We start from the raw sequence: 14653 nt of genomic DNA, 5'->3' as shown, positions 1-14653 counted from the left end.
CACTTTGGCCAGCAAATACAACATCTGATTGCATAATGACAGATTATAGGATAGATGATGCCATTACCAGAGAGGTTCAACACAACAGAATACCCTAAAGGTTAGAACACAGCTGGATAAAATTTAGGAACAAATGATTTTAGAAATTTAATTTGGCAGGCAGTTTACGTAGCTAGATGGCTTTAATAAATTCTTTTGTGAGTCTAGGCTAAACTAAGGTTTAAGGGAAATTTGAACCCATTAATGCTAAAGACCAATTACTGAAGGAGGAACTGGGGAAGAATTTGAATTCGTAGTTATCTGATGACCAAGCTTTACTTTTTTTTTACTAAGAATTGTGTGGAGAAATTCTTTATGTAGCAAGCCTATCAGCCAATAAAACAAAACTTAAGTACAAAGGGCATTATTTTGAGTGATTAAGAAGGGATGACTTATTACTAAGAATTTGGTAAAAGAACTCCACAGTGGTCCCTAAATGGTAAAGTATTAAGAAGATGATGTCTCCATAGTAGACAGAGCTCTCTTTAGGATTCTAACATCATGTCTCTTCCAGCCCTTCACGCATGGACAAGGTGGGACCATAGATTAAACGGGGCACTCTCAATGAAAGGCACTATAGCCATGCATATGAGATATGGGTTTTTAAGTATAGTCTTTGGGCCATTTTTGTGCAAATTTATGACTCAGCTTCAAAGAATCTAGGTTCTTCAAAAAGTTCTCAGTGACCTTCATTAATGCAGTTAGTAGGACTATGGGCAAGAAAATGATGGTAAAGTTTGAAAATCAAAGACAGGAGGATGCGGTAGAGAGCAATGATCATAGCTGATAATATTGCTAATATTGGTGATAGGAAAAGGGCCCAGGAAATGGATCCCCAACTTTGTGAGTTATTCAGTGGATTGGAAGTAGAATCGAGAACACCATATCTGATGCCCAGCTATTGGAAGTACTTGGGGGATTGGGGAGAACTCATAATTCGCATGGAAGGGGATATTTTGAGTGAAGAAGAGAGTGGCACTTCTATGGGAGATGTTAGCAATAGGTAAGCAGAATATTAAGTTATCCTGTGTAGGAAAAGTGCCAACCTTGAAAAAAATCAAAATTGGAAGCCAAAAATTGGACAGTCAAGTGAGCATGAAGCCTTGATTAATTTCTTGGAAAGTCAAAAGGGTATTGAGCCTCAAGGTAAACTCTCCAGAATCTATATGCAAGATTGCATATAGATGGATGTCCTGAAAAGGCACCTAGATTGACAAGGGGTTGGCTCAGGATTTTCCCCTAGCATCTGAAGGGTAAAGTACGTCCAACCTAATGGAAATCATATCCTTTAGTCAAATGAGGTGCTTCCTAGAAATCATAAATGTTTTTAAATTTCAAAATGTCATAGTCTTATAAACGCAAGAAGAAAAGGTGGGAGTAATCTCATGAGAATTCAAGCAACAGAAAAACCTGTTTGTGTCTCAAGCAGGATTTTCTGTGAGGCTTTGTTTACACATCACAGCCATCACAATGACAGGCAATAATGGGAATCTTTTTCTATCTTTTTACTGGTGACCTTAGTTGTAGAAACATTTGGTAAGTAATTATCAAAGTTTAAGTAAGTTAAATCAAATCTGCAGTTTTGATTAAGGAGAAGAAAGTAAAAAATAATACTCACAACAGACTTTTTACTGCCACTTGAAGATTTGCATCCTGCCAAACAAGGTGATATGTAAGTTATTCCATTGTCTCCACAGAGTGGTTCCCATTGACTTTGATCACAATTGCAGTCATAGTTGCAATAAGAAAGTGGTACATTTATATGAGATGCCACTGGATTATTTCTGGAAATATATGATAGACATATATCAGAAAGAGAGAAAAGAAGAAGAAAGGAGAAGAGGAAGGAGAAGAGGAAGGAGAAGAGGAAGGAGAAGGAGAAGGAGAAGGAGAAGAAGAAGCAGGAGGAGGAGGGGAGAGGAAGGAAGGAGGAGGACAAAAAGAGAAGGGGAGGGAAAGGAAAAGAAGGAGGAGAGACGAAAAGGAGATGAGAAATAAGGGAAAGGGTTGTCTTTAAATTAAATAGAGATATTTTGCTTGTCCAAAATGGCAAAGTTTATTTTTAGTGCTTAGTAACTTTTTCACCCTTTATCTTTACCCAGACATGATTTATGATGTAGAAAAAGTAAAACATAAAAAAGAAACCAAAGAGGATAGGTAAGACATAGACAAGAGGTCTTTGTGATTCTGTCAAAAAATTCCTCAAAAATCACTTCAGTTTTCTGAGAATTGGTTTCTGTTCAGTAGGGTAATGGCGTTAGACTAAGGTTCTTCCCAGCTCACTGTAAAGTCTCATGAATCTGTGAATGTTAATTAACTAGTTTGAATTTTTAAATCTATATTTTAACTACACAAGGAAAGGATTCAACGTGGTCAAAGCAGAATCCTTAAGGATCAATTTTTAAAAATCAAGAATAATAGAATCAGGCTTCCCTGGTGGCGCAGTGGTTGAGAGTCCGCCTGCCGATGCAGGGGATACGGGTTCGTGCCCCGGTCCGGGAAGATCCCACATGCCGTGGAGCGGTTGGGCCCGTGAGCCATGGCCGTTGAGCCTGCACGTCCGGAGCCTGTGCTCCGCAACGGGAGAGGCCACAGCAGTGAGAGGCCCGCGTACCGCAAAAAAAAAAAAAAAAAAAAAAAAAAAAAAAAAACAAGTGAAAAAGAAAAAAAAAATGCAGCGGGAGAGCCCCCAACAGTGGGAGCCCCGCGTCCCGCAAAAAAAAAAAAAAAAAAAAAAGAATAATAGAATCAGTTGAGAAAGACTAGAAAAACTTCATATGATTTTTTTAATGAAACCATAACAAAGTTTATAATGATTTACTGTGAAACATCGTTGTATTTATAAAATATAATCTTACAATATGGCTAAAATTATTAAATGGATTATTCATATAATTAATTTTCTGCTTATAGATTTTTAAAAATTATTCTTTTGCTTTTTGGTAAAAATCTTGATAAATTATCTTTGAATGAGAAAGTAATTTTCATGAAGAAGAAGGTAGATTCAGAAATTCTGTAATCAATGATTTTACTGAAAGCGTCTAATACCTAATCCTGCTTGGGGACACACGATGGACAGGGAGTGATTTATCATAATGATTAATGACTCAGTCCGGACATTGCAATCAGACAGTCCTGTGTTCACATTAGGTCTGCCACTTCACAGCAATGTGACTACTCTTTCTAAAATTAGATTTGCCATTTGTAAGTCATAAATCCTCATAGAATTTTTTTTGGAAAAAAGTTAATTTAGCTGTTCTCAAACTTTCTGTTCCCAGCAGCCTGTCGATTCTTGAAAAGTATTGAGGACCCCAAGTGTTTTTTGTTCAAGTGGGTTCTACTTATTGATATACATTACTAGAGATTAATAATAAGAAAAATTTAGTACATGAGAATGTGCAAGCACACATATCCTTAGCCAACAGACTGATATTATCATCATCTTGTAGCCTTAGAAAATATCTCTGTACAAGCACAGGGAAGTCTGTTCAATACTCTGTAATAACCTAAATGGGAAAAGAATTGGAAAAAGAATAAATACATGTATAACGAAATCACTTTGCTGTACACCTGAAACTAACATGACATTGTTACTCAACTATGCTCCAATATAAAATAAAAATGAAAAAAAATATCACTATAGACTCATTAGAAAATGAGAATGAAAAAGAAAAATACTATCTTGGTATTAATATAAAAATAGTTTAGAATTTGTTGACCATCTGCAAAAGTCTCAGGGACCCCTGTAGATTCTCAGGCCACATTCTGAGAAACTCTACAGTAATTCATACTCTAAAAACTTACCCCAGTGACTAACATTTCATAAATGCTAAATATATTGATTCTGTTAATAGCCATCACTTAGACTATGAGTTCCATGAGGGCACTGAGGTATCCTATAAATTTTTTGACCTTTAAGGAGGCACTCAGTGAAATTTTATTGAATGAAAAAAGCCCATAGAACTCTAGCTGCCTTCTTTTGAATAGATAGCACAGTTACTGTGCTTGTTTCAGGGAACTGGCTTTAGGTTGAAGCCTGTATGCTTGTGCTGTGAAGTAGCATCGTTCTGGAGTCACTGTATGACTTCAAACAAGCCACAGTTTCTCCGGGTCTCAACTAACAAAGGAAGAGGATATAAGAGGGTCAGGCTGCATAATCTCCAGGATTCTCTTCCCTCTAAAGTTCAATGTTCTAGGTACTCTGTATTTTGATATACCAGAGTGAGTGGTGGTCAATAGGAATATTCAACAACAAACAGGATTAGGAGGGAATGGGGAGATAATTCAAGATTAAGTTGGCAAGCCTCCAAGAATAGGATGATGTTTAGGTAAGCAAATGTGGGAAGATTCGACAGGTTCAAATTGACACCTCATAAGACCCAGAGTTTCAAAGCCCAAAGCCAACAATAAGCAGTGCTAAGGAGCCTGGTTACTAAACTGTGATCGAAGGATCTTTGCTTGTTGCTTGAACGTGAACATTCCTAAACTTAAATTGTTGGCTATATTCAGGAGATGATGAGAAAATCTGCACAGGAATCTTGCCCTTGATTTGGGGTAGAGACTGTAGTACTAGGCATACTGCACAATGCGTGATAATAATGAAAAGTAAAAGCTTTCTAGGTCTAATATGCCATTATGTATAGAGTATTTATCAATTCTGCTAATGAAGACAATACCAGGAGAAACAGAATTAGCTTGCAAAAAAGGAGAATTGAGTGAGGTGTACTGGTTTTCTTATAAAGATAATTGTTAAACATCAGAATTAACTGCAGGTAAAGATTGTTCAGTCACTTTTGGAAAATGTCATTTACATTTCTCTCATGTTTCACCCAAGATCATAGTGGTTAGGATTAAGAGTTTTGGAGTCAAAACCTTCAAATCTGAGTCAGAATCTTAACATTGTTAGATATGTAATCTGTGTATCTTTCTAAGCCTTGCTTTCCTTATCTATAAAATGGGGATAAAAGCACCCATCACTCATTGTAAGCACCCCATAAATAATAACTATTACTATTACAAACTATATGGCTTTTCTTTAAGGAAGGAAAAAAAAGAACTTTTTGAGATCTTAAGAAATGAACGTTTTAAGAATTTGTAAATTGAAATTTCTCTGAGTTGAAAGTTTACTAAAATTGCCATCTGCCTTGTTTGCCTTACTTTCTTTTACATTAGATGGTTTATATATTGTGCTATTGGTATATTGATATATATATTATACAAACCCATCATAAGTCAAGGTTAGTCCAGCAACTGATTTGTTTTCACAGATTAGCGCAAAATTTAATAGGTGAAATAGGAAGGACAACATATGGCTACAAAAGGAAAATTTCGCAATTCCAACCAAGGTAAATTTGAATTTTTTAATGATATATCCTCCTGTAAACACTCCAGATGCAAAAGTTGGTATGGTTATGAATCCTAGAAGTAAGAGAAAAAATGTAATTATATAAATATGGTTATTCTGAATGTCTTTACACATGAAACACTGTATATCAACCAAAATCATCCTATCTTATTACTTCTTAAATAGAAGGCTGGCAGTCCAGGATGGAGGTAGAGGGTCAGTGCACCATGTGGGGGAGATAAAAATAATTTCTTCCTGCCAATGCTGAAGGTTTAGTTTCCTCAGTAGCAAAAGTCAGTGACTAAGAATATCTGTATGTCTGAACATATGGTTTTTATAAGGTGCTTTTTGTCCCCTCCCGGAAAACAACAACAAAATATCATCTTCCTGACACTGAGATTTTTATCCTACCATCTAAAATCCTTTGCATTTCCTTAAAATGAAGAGTTCCCATCCTTAAAAACGTACTACAAATCTGCCCAGTAGTTTAGAATTGAACACTTAAATTAATATCTCTTCTTTATTCATCTAAACACACACATACCCTAAGATGATAAACAGGTCTATATGTGATGTTAAAAATAGTTGATTCCTCTTATAACTTTTCCATTTCATTGTCTTCCAAGATTGATTAAAGATGAAGATCCCTCTAACAAAAAATTTAGGCTGAGAACTTTATTAGGAGTTAAATTTACAGTTTTAACTTTTATCTTAAGTTCAATAAGCACATCCTACAGAATTATATTTTTCTTGTTTACTTATGACCTATTCATATATCACTTGTAAATTCAGCTTAACTTATCAAATATTGGGTTTCTACAATGTGCTGGGCCATGTACTGGGTATTCTACTGCTCTTAAGAATCTTATATTATACAGGGGGTAGAGAAAGAATAATATGAGAAAACCTTCCTTCATAAAGAAGTCTCCTTGTGTCATTGGAAACAGATACTGCAGCAAAAATCCTCTCTAAAATATGAGATTTGTATTGAATTATATAGATACCAGTGATGTGTTTAAATTGATTTTTCTCCTGGAAACATCAATGTCCTAGTTTTTGTAAGTATCTGGGTCCTGATTCAAAGTCCATGAAGGATAGAAGTATAATAATTACATTACAAAAGGATTCGCCTCAGAAGCTCAGCGCTAGATTATAAGATCCAGTTATGCAGATATCATATCTACATGTTCCATTCACATGTCACTTTTCCTTCAGGAATTCATCTCCTCAAAAATAACATGAGCTGTAACTTCAAATGCAGAACAATGATGATATCACAAGACCCATCGATTTGATAAAATTTGAAAAAAATAAATGAAAATTATATTTAATAAAATGTGAAATTGCCTTCACAACAAAATGTCACTTGGAGCTCAGTGACTCAGTAGCATAGCATTTATCAAGCAACCATAAACAGGTCTTACCAAACAAAATGCTAGTCTCAGATGCTGACTGGCCATACTGCTGTTCTACATATTTGAAGACATAAGTAATAATTCCAATATGGCTGCTGGCTTGTAGCAGTGTCAAAACTAATGTTATAACATACAGGGGATTGGTAAGGATGTTTTTCAAGGACTGGAAAAAACCTATAAAAACATAAAAAGAAAGAAAATATTATAATGCAGCTTACATATATATATTAATATCTTAATCTTGTAAATATAATTTATATAAGATTTCAAATTCCATAAATATATAGCACAGAAAGTCAGAATACCCTGCAATCCTACTAACAGTTTTTTAAAAAAATTCTTTCAGTTTTTTCCATATGTGCCTTAATATTTATTTAATTAGTTCATTTTACTCCAAAATGGGACCAAACATACATGCTGTTTTAGTCAGTGCTTTGTTCGCCTCGTATTTGGTTATTCTTAGCATTCTACCATACAACTGTATACATCATTAGTTCATTTATTCATTCATTTAGCAAACGTTTGGTTTTTAATTGGGTACTAGGCAATATGCTAGGCACTCAAGAAACAAAAGTGAATGAAATGCCATGTCTCTTTTTTATTAGCACTTAATAATATAATCATTATATTAATAATATAATTATTAACTGGAAATTTATCTTAAAGATAGTATAATCCAAAGCTCACAGAAATAAGAAGACTAAGGTTCAAAAATCGTAAAGGTCAATTTAGTACCAGGATTCAGATCTCTTGTTTCCTGGTATATAGCTTTTCTACCATAAAATACTGCCTCAGTAAATCTGGCAGTATTATCCATCAGCTTTCTTAAAGACATATTGTGTCTCAAGTGACATTATGACAACAGTAGGGCAAAAAACCCATGCCTACAAACAGGTGTGTAACAAATCCATAACTTCCGTACCTAGCAAGAATTATGTAATTTGGGTCTATGATCACCAGGTTAACCAGCTGTAATGGGAGTTAAAAGTGGAAGAAACCACTTAGAAAAACAGTGGGAAGTATCAGAGTCTAGCAAGACAGAACCAGATATGGTTACTGAGTTTTGGATGGTGTGGACTTTGAAAGATCTTGTGCTGTAGATCTCTAAAGGTTTCCACTAGATATGGTTAGAACCAAACCTTCTATCCAATGGTAACTAAGAAATAGTTTCATCTGCTTATAATAACAAGAAAAAAGATTAGGGCAAAGGGCATAGAAGGAGAAAAAAGAAGATGTAAGGAAATGTATAGCAGGAATAAATAACATTTTAAATTGTTAGGTCAAAATGCTAAACTTCTCTCCATGGGACTCTCCAATCAGGAAGGACAATTGACTTGTGAGGCATTCTAAGTGAGTTGTGATGTTTGATCAAAAGAAATGGGGTATATGGGCTCACCAAATCATTGAATTTTTGAGGTGAGTGAGAACGTGGATGTCATCTGAACTTCTACACAATCATGATCCACTATATATCCTCAATAATCGCATCAATAAACAACCCATTAAGCTGACTATCTCAGAAAGAAATTGCTCATTTTTGGACAATTTTCCTTGTTCACAATTTTTTTTTGTAATGAACTGATATCTTTATTTCTTTCTAACCAACTAGTCTTGTTTCTACTCAAATTAGATATATTATTTTCTGACTAAATGTTCTTAGTTATTTCATCCATTCCTAGTAACACATAATTAAGAACCTCTTTACTATCTTATTTTGGTCACTATCTTACAAACACAGTTGATAACACAGATGATGTTTACAATCGCCCTATTTTGCATCTTCATTATCCTCTCCATTTTGGGGAGGCTCACAGTCACCACGTTCCTTATTTTTAGATAATCCGCTACTTTTTATGGATTTAATTTGCTTCAGTGTGAAAATAGCATAGACCAAATGAAAATTTATTGGAATGGTATTTTTAGTGTGCGTGTTAAATTTCAAAGACTCCTAAATCAGTGGTGTGCTGGTAAATGTTAAACAACTGATTCTTGGGAAAACAACATTGATTTGAGTATTTCCCAATTTCGGTAATAAATGGTGGTAACTTCTCCCATCATGGCCAATTTCAAGCTACCAATGTGATTGAAAATTTAAGTCTTCTCTCATGAGTCAATACAAGTCACACCATTGCGTTCGGATTACAGTGATGGAGAGGAGAAAGTGACAATAAAAGGAGTGAGGGGAAGAACTGACGAGAGGGAGAAATTGGGCTCCACCTGACAAGCTCTAATGTCACTTCAACTTCAACTTGAAAAGGTTGTCAAGGGTTCAGGCATTGCTCTGCTTTGACTTTTACTATTCTGCCATTTCTGTGCAATCTGAAAACTGCACTATTAACATTGTTTCCACTATCTTGCTCTGACTGCCACTGGATCGTTCCCCAAATTACTGCTCCTAAATTGTTCTCCATTAGCCCTCGGGGCTTATGTTTGAAAGGAAGGGCACCATCAAATGGTGGAGGGCTCTTATTCACATGACTGACTACAATATAACCTTAACTACTACTGTTGCTTGTACTTCATTTTTTAATATTTAGGTAAGCAATTTTTTCTATATAATTACCAAGAAAATAATCTTACTCTATCTAGAGAGAAACTTCCTCTGATTTCCTTCTCCATACTCCATGTCTCCACCTAAGAATAGTTAAGTTGCCCAATTTATAGGCACTCATAATTGTTTATATAGGCACTATACGGCAATTGTCTATATATTTTTTGGTACAACCCCATTATATTGTAAATACTTGGAAAACACAGGCAATATTCTATTACCAGGGCATAGTATGCTTCCTGGGACTATTTGTGAAAGGAAAGAAGGAAAGAAGGAAAGAAGGAAAGGAAGGAAGGAAGGAAGGAAGGAAGGAAGGAAGGAAGGAAGGAAGGAAGGAAGAAAAGAAAGAAAGAGAAAGGAAAGAGAGAGAGAGGGAGGGAGGGAGGAAGGAAGGAAGGAAGGAAGGAAGAGAGAAAGACGTTTTAATCCTCATAGTTTGTACTATGTAATTTGGAAATGAATATATACTCTTTGGTTTACAAATAACAGATATTTTTAGCCTTTGATTGGTTTCTCCCTGCTAAAGATCACAAGCCTAATTCCCTTCCCTTCAGAGTCGATACGTGTTCAGAAAATATTTACAAATTTTAGTAGGAACTTAGAAGAATAATTTAGCCAAATTTAGTAAAGAAGAAATCAAACTTTATTTAGATGACTTGAGTATGACTTATTATTTTGGAATATTCACCCCTCCCTTTCACTGGGATTAACAATTCCAAATTGACTGTTAATGTGAAATACTTACCAGCTACAGTTTCACTAACATTTTGCCCCTGCTTGGTCAAATGAGCCATTTGACTCTTTTCCTCATTTTGCACACGCAAAGATACTGAAGCTTTTTTTTCTTTCCTTGGTTTATCCAAATTTTTGGGCAAGAAAAAGAATGGTATAGAAGAAATAACGGATATTAGTCCAGCCACAAGGAAACCAAGCCACCACGCACCAACCCAACGAGAGTCCTTAGGAGTTATTCTGATAGTGCCTAGAATAAAGAATTAGAAGAAGCCAGTCAAAAATCATTTTGAAATGTAAGAATTTCTGGTAATAATTGTAGTAATTGCTGTCCTTCATAGATGAAGAAAGTAAATGATGTTTCATCAATTCTGAGACACTCTTTTCTTTTTTTCACACTTTTTAATCTTTGAAATAAGTGTAAGTCTAATATTTAATGACATCTTACAATTGCTGTTGTCCAGGAGTCAGTCATGACATTGTTGTCATTGCCTGAGCCTGTGTGAACTTGGTGGCTTTTCTGGTGACATGACAACAGCAGCCACCATTGAACAGTTGAAGCTTGCAAACTATTTAAGGGCCATTTATGGAAAGCATGATACTCATTGTCTGAAAACTTCTATTGACACCATCTCCTGAGGTCAAGAAACCACTAGCAATGAAATTTACAGCACTTCGCAAGAAATTCTCAGAGCCAATAGTTGGGTTTTTTCCTCCTAGAACCTGCATTTCCAACTCCTTGACAGCACAGAGGATGATAATGGTGACGATATACGTATAATGAAAATCTGAGTTTAAAATTTAGACTCTAAATTTTAGGGATAATTTAACCATTTTATTTCAATAATATTTCCCTTTAAAGCTGTGTGAGTGCCATGTATGTGCTATATCTAGACAAGTATAAATGAGCTGTTTCAGTAAATATAAAGCTTCAGTATATATTTAAATTTATAAATATAAACATTCTAATAAGAAAGCATCACACACACACACACACACACACACACACACCATAGATGTTTGAAGCACAATAATGGTGTTGTTACTCTTTGATCTATAAGAAAACTCTTTAACATGAGAAAACATTGACTTGATATATAGAAATAAATTATTAATTCTATTTATTGAAGTGGTTTTCAGATATATACAGCTCTGAGTTTAAAATTGATTTACATGTTCATATTATTCCATAATCAGCAACTCTGACAGACTGCAGAAATGATTGATAAAATCAGTGACTCCATCTGCATGCTAAGTACTTAGTTATCATCCGTCAGAAGTGTCATTTTGATAACATTTTTTTGTGTTCTATCCCTGGTGTACACATAGGAACTAGAGGTCATAACCTGGCTAGACACAGCCTGCCAAAGTGTTTTCTTTTGTTCACACATTGTTTTAAAAATTGAAAACTTCCACATGAAAATCTGGATTCCAGGATTTTCTTGAAAACCAATCAGAAGATTTTGTCAGTGCTGGATCCAAATTTCTTCATGAAAAGAATAGGTTGAGGCTGAGCAGTATATGCACTTTCGGGTGTGTGCAGAGGGCAGTTCACCACCAACAATTCTTCCAAGTTTAACCACCACACCGAACACTCTTTATTCACTTATGTTATCTCGTTGACTCCTTTGGCATTGGAGTTTGCCAAAATGTACTTCACAATACATTTACATCATACCCATAACTGAATAGAAGATATAATAAGAAGAGAAGATATAATAAGGTCTAGAAGTTCAGTGCTAGAAATGGGATCACCATGGACCTAAATACTGTGAGTAGTGATTTCTGACTATAGAAAAGAGGTTACAAATCTATCATTCTAAAGACTTTAACCATTTATATCTGGGTGCTTAGTGATAAAAACAAGGATGAACCTGGAAATGATCGAGTAGAAACACTTGGAATGTGAACCTACTCTATTTCACACATCCAAAATAGAAGACATAACACATTCCATCAGGTCCACGTTTTAGCTTTATATTAAAATACTTTCAGATTGTGGTTATTGTTGGTCTGCTGTGATGTCTACTCTATGTAGTCCTGGTGAAATAGAAAATCACATTTGTTTATTTCTAAACACTAATTACTTATCATATGTTAAGACAGACATCATACTGTTATGTTCTAAAAGAGATGGAAGATCAGTGGCACCAATATTTATGGCTTATTGTGACAAGGGCTACAATAAAGGCATGCTCTTGGTAATTAATAGGGACATTTAACTTGGGGCCAGTAGGAGGTGGTGAAGTAAGGCATCTCTGAAGAGGAGCCACATATTGGAAAAGACTTTAAGAACTATGCAAATCGAGACAGGAGAGAGGGTAAATGTGGGGAAGTGACATTAGTAGGCACATTGAGAGACCTGCAATTATTTGGGGTGAAGTAATCTTAAGTTTGTTAAATTTTCTTATTTTGTGCTTAGTTGTAAAAGCCTGATGTAGATAGGAGCTGAAGTTTATTTTTATTCTAGTTATTAACACATTACCTATTTGTAACTTTTGACAATTAGTCAGCAAAGGGCCACTGAAAGAGTGAATTCAGTTATTTGAAAGAATGGTGTCATGTACTTGAAAAGCATTATCATGTTACCTTGTTCTGATTATACTTACTCAGATCTACGTATCCAACATCCACATACATTTTAGAAAGCAGAGATACGAGTAAAAAGCCAATGATTGGACCAATCATTGTTACTGCAAACAAATTACCTGAAAATATTACAAAACATTTTTATCAAATGCCAGTAATACATGGTTCTTATTCAATTTTTTAAAGTAATAAAATACAATATATTTCTCTAAGTAATTTTTAAAGTAAAAGAATGAGTTTAGGAGCACTGTTATTTCAAGGTACACCCAGGGAAAGTAACCATAAAATCTAATATTTTCTGTACATTACCTAAATAAAAAGAAGAATGTCCTTCTTTAGCAAAATCATCGATGTAAGAAATCCCCAAGGGTGTTATGGGCGTTTCCCCAATTCCACGAAGCATATTACCCAATAGAATATATATCCACATATGTGACCCAGATTCCTTTTCCCAACCTACGTAGACAAGAGAGTGTTTTATCTTAAACATTAATTTTAGCATTCCTTTTGAAGAGTCAACTAACTTAACCATTTAATTATTCCATTTAAGAACTTTTTTACTAATTATAAAGTGATTTATAGTCACGTTACAAAATTTGACAATACAGAAAAAAGCACAAAGAAAACAAGTAAAAATTATCTGCCATCCCTCCACACACACAGTACCACTTCTAATGTTTGTTTATATCTTTCACATTTTTAGTGAACATAAAAATATGCATAATACTCTTTATCTTCTCATGTCAGGATTTTAATGACTGCATAATAGTGTGCTGAATAAGTTTCATCATTTATTTAATCAATTTTTTCTATGTACTCACACGATATTTCTAATTTTTCATTCTGTTAAACAGGGATGCCATGGCTATAATGATAAATAAATCCTTCTGCACATTCCTGATTATTTCCTTAAGATAAAGCAATAAAAGTAGAATTGCTGATTTAAGCAGTTGGGCATATTTTTGTTCTTTACCATATTGAAAATTAACCTCCAAAAGAGAAATTTATACACTCCCCGTAATACATAAAATGTGTCTTTATCCTCTACCTCATTTCTTTTTATTTTTAATCTTTCCTATCTAGTAGGTAGGAAAATCTTTAACTAGTACTATAATTTATAATTAAAACTTATGATTTGTGTTATAATAGGTAAAAAATCTTGAATTGGTGTAAGAATTTGAATTTTTCTTAAACAGTAAAATTGTTTTAACATATTTATACCATGTCCTCCTCTTTATATTAATTGCATATATTCTTTGCCAATTTCATATCAAAATATTCCTCTTATTACTTCTAGAAGGTCTTTATATATAATATATATTAACACTATGATTTTTGTCTTACATATATAAGATGCAAATATTTTTCCCATTTGTCTTTTAAATCAATTTTACTAATGGATATCACAATCTTTTTTTTTTTTTTTTTTTTTTTTTTTTGCGGTACGCGGGCCTCTCACTGTTGTGGCCTCTCCCGTTGTGGAGCACAGGCTCCGGATGCGCAGGCTCAGCGGCCATGGCTCACGGGCCAGTCGCTCGGCGGCATGTGGGATCCTCCCAGACCAGGGCACGAACCCGCGTCCCCTGCATCGGCAGGCGGACTCTCAACCACTGCGCCACCAGGGAAGCCCCCACAATCGTTTTTTAACGATGTATTTAAATTGTTAAATTTTAGAATATTTATTAATGACACTAATATTCACTAGTGCCAGTTCAATTCTTACCTTTTCCCACTATCTCCAGTGATGTTCTATTGAGTAACAAATTTTGATTAATCAAACAAGTTGATAAGCTTGATGTTGAATTCTCTGATGGATTAATAGGGGTGTCTTTAGAATACCTGTAACTGTAAGAACATCACTATATTTACTGAGCATTTTCACTTTTCCCAGAAATACAGAGGAATCTTCCCCTTTATTTGCACCATTCTCTTCTCCAAATTATCAGGATACTCTGTCAGTTTCCCAGCTTATATTTTAGGAGT

General features: G+C 34.7%; 1 protein-coding gene across 1 annotated transcript in view; it reads right to left on the bottom strand.

Annotated features, from left to right (window-relative positions):
* LOC112391832 (solute carrier organic anion transporter family member 1B3-like) overlaps positions 1-14653 on the bottom strand; it is a 58106-nt gene that overhangs the window by 12184 nt on the left and 31269 nt on the right. The window contains exons 5-11 of the mRNA XM_024733324.1: positions 14394-14515; positions 12980-13126; positions 12691-12789; positions 10095-10331; positions 6808-6972; positions 5262-5457; positions 1658-1823 (exon numbers count right to left, since the gene is read on the bottom strand). Coding sequence (XP_024589092.1) covers positions 1658-1823; positions 5262-5457; positions 6808-6972; positions 10095-10331; positions 12691-12789; positions 12980-13126; positions 14394-14515 — 1132 coding nt within the window. The remainder of the gene's footprint in view (positions 1-1657; positions 1824-5261; positions 5458-6807; positions 6973-10094; positions 10332-12690; positions 12790-12979; positions 13127-14393; positions 14516-14653) is intronic.

Source organism: Neophocaena asiaeorientalis, unplaced genomic scaffold (assembly GCF_003031525.2).
Source record: "Neophocaena asiaeorientalis asiaeorientalis breed wild unplaced genomic scaffold, Neophocaena_asiaeorientalis_V1.1 scaffold150, whole genome shotgun sequence".
NCBI classification, from domain to species: domain Eukaryota; kingdom Metazoa; phylum Chordata; class Mammalia; order Artiodactyla; family Phocoenidae; genus Neophocaena; species Neophocaena asiaeorientalis.
Note: the sequence above shows the minus strand (reverse complement) of the source record. Positions and strands in the feature narration are given on the sequence as shown.